Source organism: Cajanus cajan, chromosome 6 (genome assembly GCF_000230855.2).
Source record: "Cajanus cajan strain Asha chromosome 6, NIPB_CcT2T_4, whole genome shotgun sequence".
Lineage (NCBI taxonomy): Eukaryota > Viridiplantae > Streptophyta > Magnoliopsida > Fabales > Fabaceae > Cajanus > Cajanus cajan.
The window spans coordinates 255,518-275,820 of NC_138522.1; the positions used below are offsets into that span (position 1 = coordinate 255,518).

Sequence of the window (20,303 nt, forward strand, 5' to 3'; positions counted from 1 at the left end):
AAGCATTCAAAATAACATTTTTACTGGACGAAGAAGAAGTTTTTTGCGAAACATTTTTAAAATTCCTTTGTTCACATATACACATATTCAACCCCCCCCCCCTTCTATGTGTTTTTCCGCATACTTCAAAACCTTCCTACGGTTTGTGACATATATCATCATTACATTTGATGTGACTATTAAAACGTTGGGATACTCGAAAGGCGACAATGGTGAAAGTAATCAAATTTTAGGCGAAAAATTTGAAAGTCAGTCACTAAATTCTTCTCCTACACGTCGAAGACTTAGGCGACTTGTGTATCGGAGAAGTCTCGGGGTCGATAACTTGTTGGCCCCCAATTGCGAAAGTTCTTGGAAGATCCAATATATATATATGTGTGTGTGTGTATTCGGCTATCAACATCATAACAACTGAAATGCATAGTTGAGGATAACTTGACCAAGGTTGTACCCTCATTGCAATCGTTACAAAGAGTAACACCTGGTCATTACAAGACAATAAAAGTTCTTGAATACACTTAATGACCAGATCCTCAACAGTAACAATTATTTACCTATAAATATACATGCATCCAACCTCCATAAAGTACGTAACATATATAATACACTCAATCACTCTGGATACTTGCTAACTTAGGCATTAGAGTCCCTTTTGTAGGTACAAATCACCTGACACCTTAAAGTCGAGGATCGAGAAGTTCAAGACTAAAGACTTTCAATTGAAGATTTTTTACACTCATTTTTAGCAAGAATAGTTATGGATCAATATATAGTGTTACTTGGATTCTTAGTTCCAAAAATCTACTCGTTATTTTGCATTCGTCCTAATATTCTATTTCGTAAATTGTCCTTACTAGAATAAGTTTAAATGATAAGATTATTCAATAAAATCCTTGTAAATTGATATCGGATGAAATAGTCTTTATTCCTCATTCCAAATGAAGGAGATAGTTACAAAATGAATTCTAACTATTAAATTAGTTTAATTTGTTTGATATTCTCGTTTAATATGTTATATATACCTTTTTCTTGTTAATCATAATTGTTCATTTTTTTTATCTAATAACCGTCATAATCGACGTACTAATAAATTATTTTCATCTTAATCGTAAATATGAATACCAAATTGATATGTCAACTTGATTATATTTATTTTATAACTAACTATTAATATAAGTCGACATATTAACTTGATTAACTTGATGATATCTTTAGTCGAGTTCGTATTCTCGACCAGATTGGTACATAAACCATGTGAGATGCCTGGACGGCTTGCTTCGTGCCATTCCTGTGCAGTGTGCAGCACATGATTATGTTACACTGTGATACCGATACACAATGAGACTACAAAACCTTACAAACAAATACCAGCTGGCACATGTGCGAATTACGAGCCTTATAATAATTTATCTATTTTCCGGTCTTAACCCTCTAAAGTCAGCAAACATTCAATTTTACTCATGCCATTTGTTTTTTAATAACGGTATGCCATATTTAATTTATATTTAAAGTTTAACTCAATTTTTACTGGTGGTAGCATTTATAATGAAATTTAATATTTTTTTTTTGTGTTTTATATTCTTTCATGGAGACTTACATTAAAGATGAAATAAATGATTTGTAATTTTATTATTATTAAATTTTTTTTATTACATGTAATTTTTTTATATAAATTTTATATAAAAATTCGTAGAAGATGTGATTCTTACAAATTCTTTTACAAAATTTTATTTTTAAGTAATATCTTTATAGATAATATATTTTTACGAATTTTAAAATTTATATTTGAAAATATTTAAAAAAAAATTAGTAGCTAGCTCTAATATTATATGAGAAAAATTATTAGATGATCTTGAATCACATAAATACCTATTATATAATGATTGAGACCATAAAGATCATAGTATTCACTATATGATATGATTCTTAATTAGTCTCGTAGATTGAAAAACTTAAATATATATTATATATTAAGATTATAAATATTTGATAATTTTAGATCTGATGACATCGTATGATATATCTAAACTTTTAACTTAAGAAAATATTCCATTTCTATTTACCATGTCCTCATTCTCGCTGTCTTGTTAGTTTTACCCAAATCATCAATTTTGTTCATATACTTGAATAGTTTTTTTTTAGTTAATGTCTTGAAGAAAAATTAAATAATTGGCAGTCCAATTAGATAGATCATATACTAATATTACTATTAGAACTTTGAATGTTTTGATTAGGAGGAAGAGGGCACCGAGGTAAATTAACCTTCGTGATGTCACTATCAAAAGCTTGCTGTCGGCACACTCTGGCCAAATTACATGTCGCCCTCTATCTCTCTCCTCTCCCTCAATTCTTAAATCTAAGAAAATCCAAGTTTGCGTGAGGGAGAACCGAACCAAAATGCCGAATCTTACGAGTCCTAGATTTAACCTCAATTTTTTGGTGCCTCTCTTGGTCACTCTGGTCCAAATCAACGCCAAGGTTCAATGTTACCAATACAAAGTTGGAGATCTAGATTCCTGGGGAATCCCCACTTCAACAAATAATCAAGTCTACGACAAATGGTCCAAATATCACAACCTCACCATTGGTGACTCTCTCCGTAAGTCTAAGTTCTTGAATCTAAGATAACATATTCTTAATATATATAGCTCATTAATATTTTTTACATGTGCAGTATTTTTATACCCACCAAGTCAAGATTCAGTGATTCAAGTAACAGCGGAATCCTACAAGAGCTGCAACCTTAAAGATCCGATTTTGTACATGAACAACGGCAACTCTTTGTTTAACATTACATCAGAGGGGGACATGTATTTTACGAGTGGAGAGGCTGGACATTGCCAAAAGAACCAAAAGCTTCATATAACTGTGGGAGTTGGGGGAAACAACGCAATTGCTTCAAATTCATTGCCTGAATACGCACCCTCGTACCCAACTGTTTTTGGCAACATTCCAATGTCTCCTTCTTCCTCATCTTGCATAACTTCAAAATTTTACCTCGTGATTATTGGATTCTTCCTATGTGCACTTTCTCTCTAGCCTAATGTGACATGCCAGGAAGTAAAGATATATAACTTAGAAATATACACGATTTTTTAGTTCTTTTTCTTTGTCCGCCCAATGCAATATTATGCAAGTATTTATTGAATTTTCTATCTTTTAATTTATCACTTTTTTTTATTATTATTTTGGCACGCAGTGTTCACTTTAAAGTATCTTACATTTTCATGAATAAAATGTTATATTTATGATTGAAAAATCCCATACATATGATGGTAATCACGTTTTTTTTTTTAAAAAAAATTTATGGAGCGTAACTTTTTTTCACTGACTCCTTAAAAATAAGATGATACTTTTAGTTAAAACAGTTTAAAGTTTAAGGTTTCGTTGTTAATTAAAGAACACAAGCACTTGAGCTAACTATTTTTTAGTGCATGTAATTACGTCTTTCTATTCAAGGAGAACTGGAGAAGGAGAGAATATAATGCGCATGAACTGTGCTTTAAAGAAAATAAAGAAATCCAATCCTGCCCACCCAGTCACCCTTATGTTCACGAGATGCACATTTAAGAAGTAACACGATATTTATTTACAAGTTCAAAGGAAATCTAACGATAGGTACCAAATCATGGCTTTTGTGACAATCGATCAGGTGGGGACACCTTAAAAGGAAAGGGGAAAAAAAAGTACAAATAAAAAATAATATAGAAAAGAAATTAGAGACAGGTTTGCCAGCTAGAAATGTGCGTCGGGTGGGGCGTTGCCCGTTACACACACTTACGCAAATCCAATGGACTTGGATCCTCGCATTAAATTATTTGGCTGATTTCTAGTTTTAAAATGTTTCAAGTTGAGCATTCACTTTTCCATTGCAAAAGATTCATTAGGCATGAGTATTTGGCTGATTTCTAGTTTTAAAATGTTTCAAGTTGAGCGATTCACTTTTCTTGCAAAAGATTCACTAGGCATAAGTAACGAGAAGAAACCACTTGTTTTGAAATTAAAAAAAAAAAGGATTGTTACGAGCATTTTAGACTCATGTAAAAGAAAATGTTTGGTATTCATTCCAACTTGCACAAATCATATCTCAATCTAAAGGCAATAATGGCCTAAGTAACAATGGCGATTTCAGTTATTTTTTTTTATCATTTATAACAAGGACAATTTAATTAGAAAAAATATTATAGGATTAATAAAATTTAATATAAATAATTAATTTCTTTAATATGTGTAAAATCAATTTTTTTCTTGCTTATAATAGAGAACAAAGAAAATATTAATTTAACTGCATACATGAACTCATTATATATGTGTGTGTAAAGCTAATATACTTGATACCAAACATTTTCTTGTCACATGGTGTCACATGTGGCATAATTGAACTTAACAATTTTTTCCATTAAATGATCTCTATATAAATGGTTTCAAGAGGCATCACACCAATACAACTTGAAGACTATGATTATATGTAAACTCTACCAACGATAAAACCGCTTCCCTACTACCAAGTTGATCTCACATGCAAGCTTTCAACAAACATTTCGCAGATTAGATTGTCCTCTCAGATTGTCCATCGATAAGCAAAATTCAATCTCAACTTTGTTCCTAAGGCTTGGTGCAAACTTTGTCAAAACCTGTAAATGAACCTGTCATCCTAATTTGATATAATATTATAAGGTACTGTATGTAAATGTACTATCTCCTTGATATACAACTTGTTAGTTTCTATAAAGACCACTTGATGTTAATAAGAACAAAGTAACATATTTTGACGACCTATCAACTAACTATCACCCATATAACATCATTATTCCTAGCAAGCCTAGGCAAACTAACAATGAAACCCATAGTAATGTTCTCCCATTTTCACTAAGGAATCTCCATTAACTTTTGCAACCCACCTGGTTTTTATGTTCCACCTTTTCTTTTTAACAATTCAAACAAGTTGTTACTTGCTCCACTACCTCACTCTTCACAGTAAACCACCAAAATATCTTTTGAGGTCATGGTACATCTTAGTCATGCTAGGATGTAAACTAAGTTGACATTTATGCCCTTCTTCCAAAACTATATTCTTCAACTTAGAATCTTGAGGTAGGAAAATCTTTCTCTTGAACCTCAAAACCCCATCTTCATCAACATCAAACCCTACAACCTTCTATGAACCTAACAACCTTCTAATTGGTCTCCAACAAACTCAGATCTTACATTTGCTTCTCATTCATTTTTTGTTCAATAACTCATTAGTAATGGTAGTCAACCCATAATTAATGTGATTTGGAGCAACCACAATAGACATATTTGAATCTCTAAACTTTTCTACTAACTCCAATGCCTTAATTATCATGGATGATATGTAAATGGATTTCCTACTCACAACATGTGTTACTACATTAACCTTACCAGGACAATACATCAATTGAAAGTCATAATCTTTAAGGAATTCTATCAACATCCTTTGCCTTATATTCAACTCCTTATGATAAACAACTACCCCAAACTCTTATGACCATTGAACACATTAAAATTTTCTCGATAAAGATGATGTCTCAAAATCTTCAAGGAAAACACCACGATTGCCAACTCTAGATCATGAGTATGATAATTACTCACATGGATCTTCAACTGCCTTGAAGCATACACCACCACTTTTCTTTTCTACATCAATTCATATCTTAACTCTTGGTGAGAAACATCACAAAAACATCAAAAGGTTCACTAAAGTCAAGTAACATCAACACTAGAGAGATAGTCAACTTTTTTAGCTCTTGAAAACTTTATTCACGATCATCTATCCATACAAAATGTTGATCCTTTTTAGTAAGTTTGGTTAGAAATATTACTATTTTTGAGAAACCTTCAATAAATCTTCAATTGTATCCTGCCAACCTAATGAAAATCCTAATATCAATAATTGTCTTAAGACACCACCACTGCAACATAGTCTCAACTTTAGTTGGATCCGCAAAGTCTATTTAGCATAAATCATGAGACACTTTACTTCACTTAGCCAGAAATCGCACTTGGATAACTAAGCATATAACTTCTTTTCCTATAACACCTCCAACACCAACTTCAAATGCTCCTTGTGTGCTTCCAAGGATCCTCAATAGATAAGAATATCATCAATGAATACAACAACAAATTTATCCAAAAAAGGATTGAAGATCCTATTCGTATTCTCCATGAAAATAATAGGGGCATTTGTTACACCAAATGACATCACAACATATTCATAATGATCATACCTAGTTTTGAAAGCAGTCTTAGATATGTAATCATCCTTCACTTTTATCTAGCGATAACCTGATCTGAAATCAATCTTGGAGAATAATGAAGCTCTTTTAAATTGATTCATCAAGTCATCTATCCTTGGTAGTGAATATTATTCTTGATAATCAACTTGTTCAACTGCTTGTAATCAACACATAGTCAAGCACTACCATTATTCTTCTTCACCAAAAACACGGGTGCACCACACAAAGAAACCCTAAGTTTAATCATTTATTTCACCAAGAGATCCTCAACTTGTTTCTTCAACTTGAATAACTGATAATGTTAATTTTTACATACATTCTAGTACCAAATTTGTTAACACATTCAACTCTTTCCTAACTTTTGACTTGTGTAATCCTCAATTTAACTTCTCTTTTGTAAGTAAAGACACTTTGGTTACACACACAGGGTTATACATAATTAATCCTCATTTTTTGTGATTTTTTGGATAGGTAATCATGTTGGAAGAGGCCATGTCAAAGAGAAGAGGCTGGATTGAACTCCAATGAAGCTAGCTGCCATTTTCAGTAGACTCGCGCTGAGCCCATAGCTCAACTCGCTCAGCGCACTAGATCAGGGAGTTGATGGAGAATTGGCATCGCGCTGGGCGTGCCCAATCATGCGCCCAACGCGCCTTCCGTCATGCGCTGGGCACGTATCGTAGCGCGCTGGGCGCGTCACTTAAAGAGTAGCGTGGCTTGATATAATTTCTGGCTGAGCGTGAAGGGAGATTAGTCTGGAAGAAGGGGACCAAAGGAGGAGCGAAGTGCAGACCAAAGGGAGAAGCTAGGGCTCACCTATTGATCATTTGTTTCTCATTGGTTTTCTTCCATTCTTCCTCTTTTGATGTATCTTGCTATTCTCATGGACATGGATTGCTAAAACCCCTTTGTTGGGGTTAGATGTAGCCAACTTGACTCTCATGTAACTTGTTTGAATATATATATCTATCTTCTTCATTCAAATGTTAGTATCATGTTCTTGTGCTTAATGCTTGTATGGAATGATCAACTATTACATGATTTGTGATTACTTTTGGTGTGGGAATATCATTGGTAATCTTGTTTGAGAATGTGGTACCTTGTAAACTTGTGTCTAGGAATGGAACATGAGTTACTTGTTGTGTGAAGCCCTTATACTTAATGCAAGTGGATTTATTGAAATATTCAAGGGATTGATATTTGATAATGAGACTTAGGCTCTTTTAACCAAGGAATTGGAATTTGAGAAAATTAGTGGGCTAGCATTAATGTTTGAATGAGAATGAATGTTTTGTATGCATGAGATTAAAGTTGGTGAAGTCTAACCCTAACATTTCACTCATATAAGTTAATTCCCAAATTTGCACTTCAAGTGTTTGATGAAAGTTCTCTTTGAATCATTTTGCTCTTTTTAGTTTAAAAATTACAATCCATCAAATATGAAATCATTCTTTAGTCTATATTAGCTTAAATTCCACATATTGTCATTGTATTACTCAAGTCCCTTAGGAAGAACGACTATTACTTCTACTTACTACTTGTACGATTGGTTCGCTTGCCATATTGAAAGAAATCGTCTAACAATAACTCAACTAGATCAATCTGGTAAAGTGTTATTAACACTATCCTACACCTATAACCAAATCAATACGGAACTCCACTTCTCTATTAAGAAGTAACCCAAAAACTTCATCTAAAAATACCTAAGAGAAATCCCTAACTGTTTCAATTGCACCTATCAATGGTTGAATCTTAACACCAAGAGAAGAGAAAACAACACAACACTAGGCTCCCTTTTCTTTAAGAGGTCATCCATTTACTTAATAGAAACCACTCTATCCTTTTCAGCTTCAAGAAAACGCAACCCATTCCTTGCATAATCTATAAGCACTACTACAAAAATACTATTTAACATCGCCATATTTACATCGGTTATAGTAGAACCGATGTAAATCATAAATGCGGTGGAAAACTTGTAAATAAATTAAAAATAAAAACATATTTACATCGGTTGAGAAGAGAAACGATGTAAAATTGAAATCCGGGAGATGTTCTACATTGGTTTTGTTTACGACCGATGTAGAAATCAAACCCTAATGTTCTCGCGTCCAAAGACTCATCATCAACATTCCTAGCCGCCAATAATCACCCAAACTCTTCCCACGTTGTCAGCCTCCAACCACACCCAAACCCTCGCTGCTCACTGTCTCTCCCGCTTCGAAGAAGCCGTCCCCGTCCTCGAACGCGCCATCCAAGTCCCCGACGTCTCTCGTGGCGCAGTTGATCACGCCCTCGCTGCCTTCTCCGGCTTCATGCAACTCGGCGACACCTTCTCCATGCTCGGCCATGTCGACAGATCCATCTCTTCCTACGACCAGGGCCTCCAGATTCAGATCCAAGCCCTCAACAACACTTATTATTATCCATGTTTGCGTTTAACTCATGGGCGGAAGGTACTATTTCAAGGCCCAAAAATTTTACTCATTTTTTAAGAGAAAATAACTCTTAAAGTACTTTTTATTAATCTATGTTCACTAATTTTCAGGTTTTACAGGTCCGGCCAGTGATTGATTGGGATAAGGGAAAAGCTGTCACATTTCTACTTGAGTCACTTGGTGAGTTCGTTGTTTTTATTTAATGGTCACTTTCTTTGAAGATCTTAATTTTGTTATACAGTATATGACACAAGACATCTTTATTTATTTAGGACTCAACACAATTGTGATGACGTGCTAGCAATATATGTTGGAGATAATGTCATGCCTCAAATTGTCCTCTTTGTAGATTTCCTTAATACTGATATCAAACGGACTGTTACAGGCTTTGAGAGAAGTTAATAAAGGTTGTGGCATCTTAGTGTCCCCCGTCCCAAAAGAAACCAACGCAGTTTACTCTCTTCGTGATCTCTCAGAGGTAATCTCTTGATTTAATTTAGTTTGTAATTTGTATGTTTTCTTGTTTTTTGAACTGAATCTGAATCTAATTAGATGAACTAGTCCATTTAAAAAAAAATCTAGTCCGAGACCTAAACTAAAATACTAAAACCCATAGGCCATAGCCCAACCTAGCAGCTCAATTACTGTTACTGTACTAACCAGTCTAACCTGCTACTATACTAAGCACAAGGGACATGTCCCGCAAAGCAAACAAATTAAGGAGGTTTCCACACTTCGCATTGACAAATATGGAACATGCAGAACGATCACAATAACCCTTGTAAGTAAAGGCAACACGTACTATTATTTTAATATTACAATTTATTTACAAGTATTTGTTTGCATAATTCTATTATTATTATTATTTGAAGAAATTCTATTATTATTTAATACTTATAAAAGAATTAACTTTAACAAAGTTGACTTTTTAAAATGAAATTCTAAAATAGGTAATGATATACTCCAACTCTAAGCAGAAGTTTTCCATTTCTAAAAAACAAACTTAAATATATTTGAATGCAGAGAAATCAGTTAAAAGTCCAACATGAATCTTCTTAGAAATGAGACATTATTCTATTCTCATCGTGCATAAGTACATTAACATGTCTGTTGATAAAATTTCAAAAAATTATCACACTACCTACCCACTTGGGCAACCCAGGACCAATGCAGAAACAAGTACCAATCATAGAAAATATTGCCTTTATATATTTGTTTGGAGGCGAGTGTCTTCCACTAAAAGATATTTTATGATGATAGCTGAATTATGGAAACTTACCCAAACCTACAAAGTTTATATTTATTTGATTTGTTTGATTGTTTATATTGATATTGCTTTTTGATGTCATAATTTAACCAATGTTGTATTGTATCTGCAGGTGATGGAATTTCTGACATCACTTGCGGGATGGAAATCAAACATTCAAGGTCGTTGAAAAGCTTTACATGGTGTATATATTGGAAATTCCTTATTTATTGTATTTAGACTTGTGTATATTTGGTTTATTTGATTGTTTATACTTGTGTGGTAGCTGTAAATTCCTCGCTGAGAATTATATATATTGGAAAGATTAAGGAAAATCTGCTCAGAGGGTTTTTTTGGTTCCCCCGTTAGTTCATATTATTGTATTTATTTCATATTCTTTCTTCAGTTTGGTTACTGCTCCTAACCAGTTCCTTGGGGATTAAATATGAAATATGAAATTTCTAAAGTTATATATATGTTCATTATAGGTAATCAGAAATAATCCAAAAATAAGCATAATTTTTTTTTTTTAAAAATGCAATCTACATCGGTTCTCAAGAAAACCGATGTAGATTTAAGCATAAATCTACATCGGTTCTCTGGAGAATCGATGTAGATTTATGCTTAAATCTACATCGGTTGTCCAGAGAACCGATGTAGATTTATGCATAAATCTACATCAATTTTTCAGAACCGATGTAAAAATGTATACATTTTCTACGTCGCTCTATTCTACATCGGTTTTAGAACCGATGTAGATGACTTTAGAGAACCGATGCAGAATATGCATCTTGTAGTAGTGAAGGATACGATTGCCAATAACCAATCCATTCCTAAGATTACATCCAACTCAAGTAAAGGAAAACACATCAAATTCACCTTATAACAATACCCCCAACACTTCAACTGGACATCTCAAACACAACCCAAAAGTCATCACAAAAGTATATGTAGGAGTAAATACTAGTAGATCAACACACAAAGAATTAACAGATAACTTCAACTTTTTTACAAAAGCAAAAAATATAAAAGAGTGTGTAGCACCTGAGTCAAATAGGATAGAAACATCTTTACCAATAGACTTTCCCTTTCCCTTCACAATGTCTGTAGAAGTGGAAGCTTGAAACTCTGATCAAAGCAAACACCAACCTGCAATAGTATATCACTCCACCCACAGTGCACCTCTAGTTTGACTAGCCTACATTGGACAATTCTTCACCATGTGCCCAAATTGCTATACTGAAAACACTTGAACTCCTTCAAGGAACAATCTTTAATCAAATGTGCTTCTCCACACTTAAAACATCTAACATTGGGAACTCTTTCCTAAGGTATCATAGGAGGCCTCCTTGCAACAAACCCCCTAATGATGAGGAGGTTTGTCATAAGGTTTCATTTGCTTACCCCCTTTCTTGGATCCAGCTAGCCCTTCATGTGCCTTTGCCACCTGATTACCACTTTCCAATCTCTCAACTATTTTTGCCTTCTCTACCAAGGCATGAAAATCAGTGATGGCCATAAGAATCACCACCCTCATGAACTCATATCTCAAACCTTATTTGAAATTTCTACATCTTAGGATAAAAATGAGCCAAGTTCTCAAACTTCATAACATAATCATGGATTTTATATAATCTCAAGAACTCAACTTCCTTTGCAAATCTTACATTATTTGAAAGTACTTCTCAAGAAACACTATATTGAAGCCTTTCCAATTCACAACTATACCCTCAACCTCTATCATTTGTTTGTACCTTTCCACTAGTACTCAACTTCACCCATCAACATATACATTACATAAGTTAACATTTTGTCTTCTAGACATTCCATCACCCTGAAAATATTCTCCATCTCATTGATCCATTATCAACTACCTCTAGCTAGATCGACATCAACTTTAAACTAAGGAGGATTCCCCTTTTTGAGCTCAGTAAAATCCTTGTACTCCTAAGAAATTACTGGTCTAATTTCCTTAGCTACAACCCTGTTGGCTTTCATCTGAGCCAGAGCATCATTATGTTGATGCATAGTTGTAGTCATCATCTCCATGACCCTAAACATTTGGTTCCCGTAAAAAGGTGTGGAAGATGATATCTAGAAGATCTACCTATCATCCTATATTGAGATCAATAAGAACTATATAATGTTGTACAACAACTAAAATAGCACAACAACAACATATATCAACCACACAATAAAAACATAGTGAAATTCACCCCTAATGAGTGCTCAAAAGACTCGACTAGCTCTGATTCCATTGAGGGGATTTTGTGTTGTGAGTGTACAATATTATAACTACTAAAAATTATATCATTACATGCATGTTCTCCATGGAATTTTATTAAAATTTCACAAGAAACACGCTTTCTACGATTTTTCATGTGATTTTTTGTTCATATAGGTAATGCTTTCATAGGTAATTTTTTTTTTAGATTTAAATTTTGTAGGATATTTCATGTAAATTTTCTTGCAATTTTTTTATTTTGCAAGAATGTTTCTTGTGATTTTTTTGGCAAGAAATTTTTTAATTAACAAGATAAAAATTCGTAGAAAATTTGTAAATAAATTTTCTACAAATTTAAAATCCGCAAGAAAGTCTACAAGTAAAATTTTCCTGCATTTTAAAATTTGTAAATAAGTTTCATTTGAATTTTAAGATTCACATGTAAGTTTCTTTTTTAGATTTGAAATATAATATTATTTTTAAATTTATCAAAGCATTCATTTAAATTTGTAATTTATTGACTCTGAAGATTTTAAATACTAATAAATTTAATAAATATTTTATTTACTTATAAAATATATATTACATTTTTTATTATATATATCGTACACGTGGAATCAAATACAATCAAAATATTGCAAATTATATGGAGTAATAGAAACTAAACCTAGGACAAAGACTTCACTGAAATTAATTCTTTATGGTGATGTGCTCCGGCCGAGTTAGGCTCAAACTCAAGATCCACCTTAGAGTCATTAAGTTTGTGACCTTGAAATCTTTGTAAAATTTTGCATCGACTCCTCAATTATTAACACCAATGAAAGTATATGCAACAAAGACAACTATATCTAGAAAATTTGCCTACATAACTGACGGGAGTAGTATGTAGTTTAGCACATAAGCATATCCAGAAAACATGGGTAAGTATAATAAAATGGTCTAGCTGAATAAAATTATAAACTTTCACACAAGAAAATAAACGAGTGTTTTTGGACTTGAATTGGACCTTAAGCCCAAATTCATACCAAAAAACATAGATTCTAAACAAAACATCTTGGATTGCAACAAGATTCCTAAATAATTAGTGTACTATCCGTACCGCTATGCCGAGTTCGAGCTCGGCATCACAGCGTGGAGTGACCTCGGACACGTGCTAGGTGACATCGGCTCGCTATCCAATTAGGTCATAAACTGATCTCCGGCCCAAGGTCCAACAAAACCCTAATACACACAAAGGTACGTGCATTACTTATACGAGACTCATACACCCACAAACACTAACTTTAGCATCGGAGTCTCTTTTGCAGGTACCACCCCCATCTTGGAGCAGCAAGCGTACTAGCGGAGGAAGCTCACCGATCTTACCCAACAGATCGTCCCCTACGACCGATCTCCGGTAAGAACATTTGGCGCCCACCGTGGGGCCGATCAAGACAACTCTTATCGGCCACACTTATGGTATTCACTCGAAGCCATAGTAGACGCGCAACAGACGACGCAGATCGCACGACAAGCATGGACAACGAAGCAGCATTGAGAAGGCTGATCGAACAAGTCGAGCAGATGAGGCAACAACACACCGCCGACCTGCAAAACATTCGTGCCAAGCATGAAACTAACCTAGCGGCGCTGCGTACCGCGAATGAGGCTGACCTAACAGCGCTGCGCGCCAAGAACGAGCGTATCCGCGCCCAGCTTCCTCGGCGCCTTTCTGATCAGCCCCCTCAACCGAGTAGTCAACACGAAGAGGAGGGGCACTCGGTCTCTCAACCCCCAACCGCGCCTAGGGCACCGACTCCCCGACTTGCCACACATCGGTCTCACGCGCCAACGAACAGCTCGGCCCATGAAGTCAGCAACGCTCTGGCTCAAGCTCCTAGAAATCGGACGAGCATTCGCCGCCATCCCTTTGTCGACGGCATCATGGAGACACCTCTGCCTTTCGGCAGGAAGCCCCTCCACATCGACCGCTATGACGGCACGACGGATCCAGATGAACACATTGACTTATACGTCACACAGGTAAACCTATACACTAATGAAAATGTTATTCTATGTAGGGTTTTTCTAACCTCGCTCAAGGGATCGGCACTCGCCTGGTATACCCAATTGCCAATGAGATCAGTCGATAGCTTCGACACTCTGGTGAGGCGATTCACGGCGCAATACGCAACGAGCCGACCTCATCACATCACATCCTCCGCCTTAGCCAGCCTTAGACAGGGCGACGACGAACCATTAAGGACATTCATGGAGCGCTTCGCTGGCGTCTCTGTCAAAATCTGAAACTTAAACCCCGAGGTCGCACTGCACTCCATGCTCATGGCGTTGAAGCCAGGACTTTTCATCGATAGCCTTTGCTGACGACCTCCTCCCGACATGGACGAGCTCCGAGCTCGCACTGCTGGGTACATCCAGATGGAGGAGCATGCCGAGTTCCGCAAGGCAATTCGCGACAAACCACAAGGAAAGCAAGACCAAGGTCAGGCCACGAACATTTAAAGTTGGCGACCTTGTTTAGCGATTATGGGGAGAAGCAAGAACAGACCCCTCTAAAGGAAAATTTGGAACTTGGAATTCCACCCACCTCAAATTTTATTTCTCTTAACTTGTAAATTCAGGTGATGTACTCTTTTTCCTCCTCAACCTTTTTTCTCACTAAAGAAAAGGTTTTTTGGCCAAGGAAGGTTTTAACGAGGCACACCTCAGAAATAAATCAACAAAGCAACTCCATTCCCATACATTTTCAGTATTGGCACGTTATCCATGACGACTTGCCAAGGTCGAGTTCGAACCTTGATGTTAAAGTCGGGTTCGAACCTTCAAATACAAATTACGTTGCCAAGGTCAAATCCGAACCTTGATGTTAAGGTCGAGTTCGAACCTTGAGATCACATTTTCTTAACCAAGGTCGAGTTCGAACCTTGATATGCCAAGGTCGAGTCCGAACCTTGAGATCACATTTTCTTAACCAAGGTCGAGTTCGAACCTTGATATGCCAAGGTCGAGTCCGAACCTTGAGATCACATCTACTTAACAAGGTCGAATTTGAACCTTCAAACAACAAATTTGGGAACTCCTGAGAAGCCCCTTTGCTCTTACATCACTCAGTGCTTGGGGGGCAAGTGTACTGGCCAGCCGAGTTGCCGACTTGTCCCTCACCAATTTGCTGACTCGGTCAAAGGTTTACCAGCTTAACCAAGCAATAAGCTCATTATTGCCGAGTTCCTCAGCCCGACCATGAAACATGGACATCGGAACACCACATCGACCCAAAGAGACCACGTCATCAAACAAATAAAAATACAATCTTGCTACCGCGCCGCCCACGCGTTATGGGAACGAGGTGACGATTATGACACATGGCGTCATGACAAATAGGCGTACGCGAAAAGTCACGACCCCTTGTCGAGCTCGGTCTTAACTCCTCGACCTACGATCTTTGGAGCTCGGGGGGCTAGTGTACTATCCGTACCGCTATGCCGAGCTCGAGCTCGGCATCACAGCGCGGAATGACCTCGGACATGCGCTAGGCGACATCGGCTCGCTATCCAATTAGGTCATAAACTGATCTCGGGCCCAAGGCCCAACAAAACCCTAATACACACAAAGGTACTTGCATTACTTATACAAGACTCATACCAGCGAAGGAGGCTCACCGATCTTACCTAACAGATCGTCCCCTACGACCGATCTCCGGTAAGAACAATTAGGTATAAATATGACCTGCTAATAAGGATGTCGTCCAAGAGCAATATGTGAAACTGTAGCAGTAAAATTCTCAATTTTATCATGACAACATTTTGCCCATATGTCATAACAAAAGAATATACATGTTGATGAGTCAGAATAATATCTTCCTAAGCTAAGCACATTCACCTTTCTAGTTATTTGCCTCTGCTTATTAATATCTTCAGGAACAAGATAACAATTTGTACCAAATGCCTCACAAATTTTCAGAATCTTTGTTCTTGTTTGATCCCTAGAGAAAAACACAACAACACTGTTTAAAAAGGAGGCTTCCATTACCAATGCTTCACCTTCCAAAACCATCACATTTGTCACTAGATCTTTCTGAACAGCAGTTAGACTAACCCTACCACTACCTCTACCAATGGTGTACACCCATCTGGGAGTGCTACATTAATTATGTGTTTTAAGAAGCTGAGTCTTGGCAATACAGGATCACCCATCAAACATATATGTAAATCTCCAATAATGTGCTATTAAATGAAGACTATAATATTTAGTAATTTACTCGTGTAGCATACACACAATAAATCGAACTGAATGCAAAATAAGCTTAACAACATAAAGTATGACCAGTAGCATTGGAGCGAGAGGGAAAAGGAAAAAACACTAATTCCATACCGGAATTTTGATCACTAATATCATTGCAATTTTGCAAATGACACCGTGTCTTAATCCCTACTAATTCACATGAATTTTTTGAATTGTTTATGGCTTTCAATATTTCCTTACAACTCTGCTATGGTTAGAATTTGTGATATGGGACTCAATTATCATAGCTATTACATGATCAATTAAACTTCATTTATATGATTCGAAAAATATATTCTCCACTACTTTACCATCATAAATATTTTTTTTCATACACTTTCATTTTATTGACAAGATCTATAACATACAAAAAATATTGTTCCATTGAAAATTTAACATTGTAAATCTTTCATATTCCTTTCATAGAGATTGTCACTTGGATTTTTAGCCTTTTCAACTCCTTTATATGATGGCTTCAAAATATTTCACACTTCTTTACCGGTTTTAACATTTATAATTTTGCAGAATATAATAGTGTACACCTTGATAAATTTGTGACAACACAACTAATTTGTCCCCCTAACAGTATCATCAACTTTTTCTACTAATTTTGATTTAACAAAATTTCAAATATTGTGAGCTCTCAATTAATGTGTGACCATCAAAATTTTCCAATAGCTAAAATTTAATTTTTCATCTAGTTTAAGATGAGACCAAATAATATTATAATTTATAATATAACAACTCTCCATTATTATTTTTATAAAATTAGAAGCCTCTCATTCCTCATACAATATTTTTTTTTTCACTCACACTACCATTAGACTTTCATGCTCTAGACTCTCAAGCTCTAGTACGAATTGTTATATTAATGGGATAACGATAGATAAAACTCACCTACTCAGCGGAAGACTTAACGAGAGAGATGGAGGAAGAGTTTTTTGATATACAATTTTATTAATTCACCTTTTTTACATTCACTGCCTCGCTACCTTTTATAGGCAATCACAATTGTTGGAAATCCTGCGTGTCTGATTCTTATTCATTGGTAAAATATATACATCAAAATATGAGTGAAAATAGGCTACAATTAAGGTAACATTTATAATAAAAGATTCTGCAGATATTATGCGTATATTCTTTCCGTGATCTAACACACCCCCGCAGTCGAAGCGGGAGGTTGTCGTACGCTGAGGCTGTCTCAAAAATCATCAAAGAGGATGCGCGGAAGTCCTTTAGTAAAGATGTCGGCAATTTGATAACGGGACGAAACATGAAGAACACGAACCTGTCCACGAGCAACTTTCTCACGTACGAAGTGGATGTCCATTTCAATATGTTTAGTGCGTTGATGTTGAATAGGATTGCCTGAGAGATATATGGCACTAACATTATCACAGTAAACTAATGTAGCTTTGTCAATCGGACAATGTAGTTCCAAGAGGAGGTTCCAGATCCAACAGGACTCAGAGACAACGTTAGCGACCCCTCTGTACTTGGCTTCTGCACTAGACCAAGACAAGGTAGGTTGACATTTAGAGGACCAAGATATCAAGTTGTCTCCAAGAAAAACACAGTATCCAGAGGTGGAGCGTCTTGTATCAAGGCATCCACCCCAATCAGTATCAGTGTAAGAGATGAGACTAGAGATTGCAGACTTGTAAAGATGTAAACCATAGTCAAGAGTGCCTTGAATGTATCGCAAAATGCGTTTAAGTGCATTCATATGTTCATCCTTCGGGTCATGCATATGTAAACAAACCTGTTGCACAGCATAGGATATATCTGGTCTCGTGAATGTAAGATATTGCAATGCTCCCGCTAAACTGCGATAATGTGTAGCATCTTCGTAGGGAGATCCTGAAGAAATACTCAATTTAGCCTTAGTGTCCACCGGTGTGGTTGCAGGTTTACAAGAGGTCATGCCAGCTCGTTCAATAATCTCTTATGCATATTTTCGTTGACTAAGAAATAAACCACCGACATGTTGTTGAACTGCAATGCCCAAGAAATAGCTTAAAGGGCCCAAATCCTTCATAGCAAATTCAGAAGCAAGGTGTTACATGATAGAGCGACGAAGAGCATTAGTTGATGTAGTGAGAATGATGTCATCAACATAAAGAAGAATGTATGCCATGTCATTTCCTTGTCGATAAATAAATAGAGAATGATCAGATTTGCTATGTGAGAAGCCAATAGTGGAGACAAAATCAGCAAACCGTTGATACCAAGCACGGGGGGCCTGTTTGAGGCCATAGAGAGATTTCTTCAATAGGCACACATACTCTGGATGGACAGAATCTCGAAAACCCATCGGTTGGTACATGTAGACAGTTTCATTAAGTTGACCATGTAGGAATGCATTTTTAACATCGAGTTGGTGAATGGGCCAAGATTTGGACAGAGATATACTGAGAACAGTCCGAATAGTAGCTGGTTTCACCACGGGACTAAATGTTTCATTACAATCCACGCCAACTTGTTGAGACCTGCCATCACCAACAAGACGAGCTTTGTACCTCTCAAAAGAACCATCAGATTTAGTTTTATGACGAAAAATCCATATTGGACGAATAATATTAACACCAGTGGGACGGGGGTACCAACTCCCAAGTCTTGTTTTTAATAAGAGCATCAAATTCATCTATCATGGCTGCTTTCCAATTCGGGTCAGACCAAGCCACTTTTGGGTTACGGGGAAGGGGGGATGGTGTAATCGAGGAAATCAAATTGAATTGACGTTTAGGCTTAAAGATCCCATTCATGCTACGTGTTGCCATGGATCGGGATGGGGCTAGGTTGGTTTGGTGCTGTTGTGGGTTAGGTGAGGGAGTTGGCGATCTTGCTTTGGATGGTGGGCTGAGGCATGTTGTGGTATTGTTGGATGTAGGTGGAGAGGTGGACAGAGAAGTAGGGTGTGAGTTTGATCTAAATGAAAGAGAGGGCTGAGGGGAGGTGGTTTCTGGACTGGGGCTTGGGGGAGCCGATGGGGGAGGTTGGGCTACAATGGAATCTGGTTCTTGCTGACTTTGAAGATGATGGTACAGAAGAGGATGTAGACCTTCACTAAAAAATTTGTAGGTAACGAGAGATGGAGTATGCAGCTCGGCAAAGGGGAATTTGTATTCATCAAAGTTGACGTGTCTAGAGATAATGATTTTTTGATTAGACAAATCATAACACTTATATCCTCGATGATTGTGTGGGTATCCCAAAAAAACATATGGGGTGGAACGGGCTTGTAGCTTATTTATTGTGGTGGAGGGGAAAAGTGGATAACATAAACACCCGAAAACTCGTAAATGTGTGTAAGAGGGAACTCGATGGTAAAGAAATTGAGTTGGGGAATAATTAGAGAGTATTTTGCTAGGTAGAATGTTTAAGAGGTATGTTGCCATTTGGAGAGCATGATGCCAAAATGATGGTGGCATGGAAGAGTGAGCAAGAAGAGTGTGGATTAGGTTATTGATTGCTCGTATTTTACATTCGGCTTTTCCATTTTGTGGAGAAGTGTGAGGGCAAGAAAAACGAAACACCATGTCGTTGGTGTAGCAAAATTTCTTAAATGAGTCGTTATCAAATTCCCTCCCATTATCACATTGAAAACATTTAACATTTGTCTCAAATTGGGTTCGAATGAGTGTATGAAAAGACAAGAAAGTGGAATGAACTTGTGATTTTTGTCCAAGTGGAAATGTCCATAAAAAATTAGTGTGATCATCCAAGAGAAGAAGATAATACTTATGGCCTGTCGAACTTAAAATTGGTGATGTCCATAAATCACTGTGTATTATATCAAAAGGCTTTATAGTGAAAGAATTTGAAATAGAAAAAGGCAACTTAATATGTTTACCAAATAT

General features: G+C 36.3%; 1 protein-coding gene across 1 annotated transcript; it reads left to right on the plus strand.

Moving 5' to 3' along the window:
- The first annotated feature begins 2,326 nt into the window (after positions 1 to 2,326).
- LOC109797961 (early nodulin-like protein 8) lies at positions 2,327 to 3,148 on the plus strand. Its single transcript, XM_020358143.3, has 2 exons — positions 2,327 to 2,599; positions 2,675 to 3,148. Exons 1-2 carry the CDS (start codon positions 2,398 to 2,400, stop codon positions 3,037 to 3,039), a joined length of 567 nt encoding a protein of 188 aa, XP_020213732.1. The 5' UTR covers positions 2,327 to 2,397; the 3' UTR covers positions 3,040 to 3,148.
- Positions 3,149 to 20,303: the final 17,155 nt, after the last annotated feature.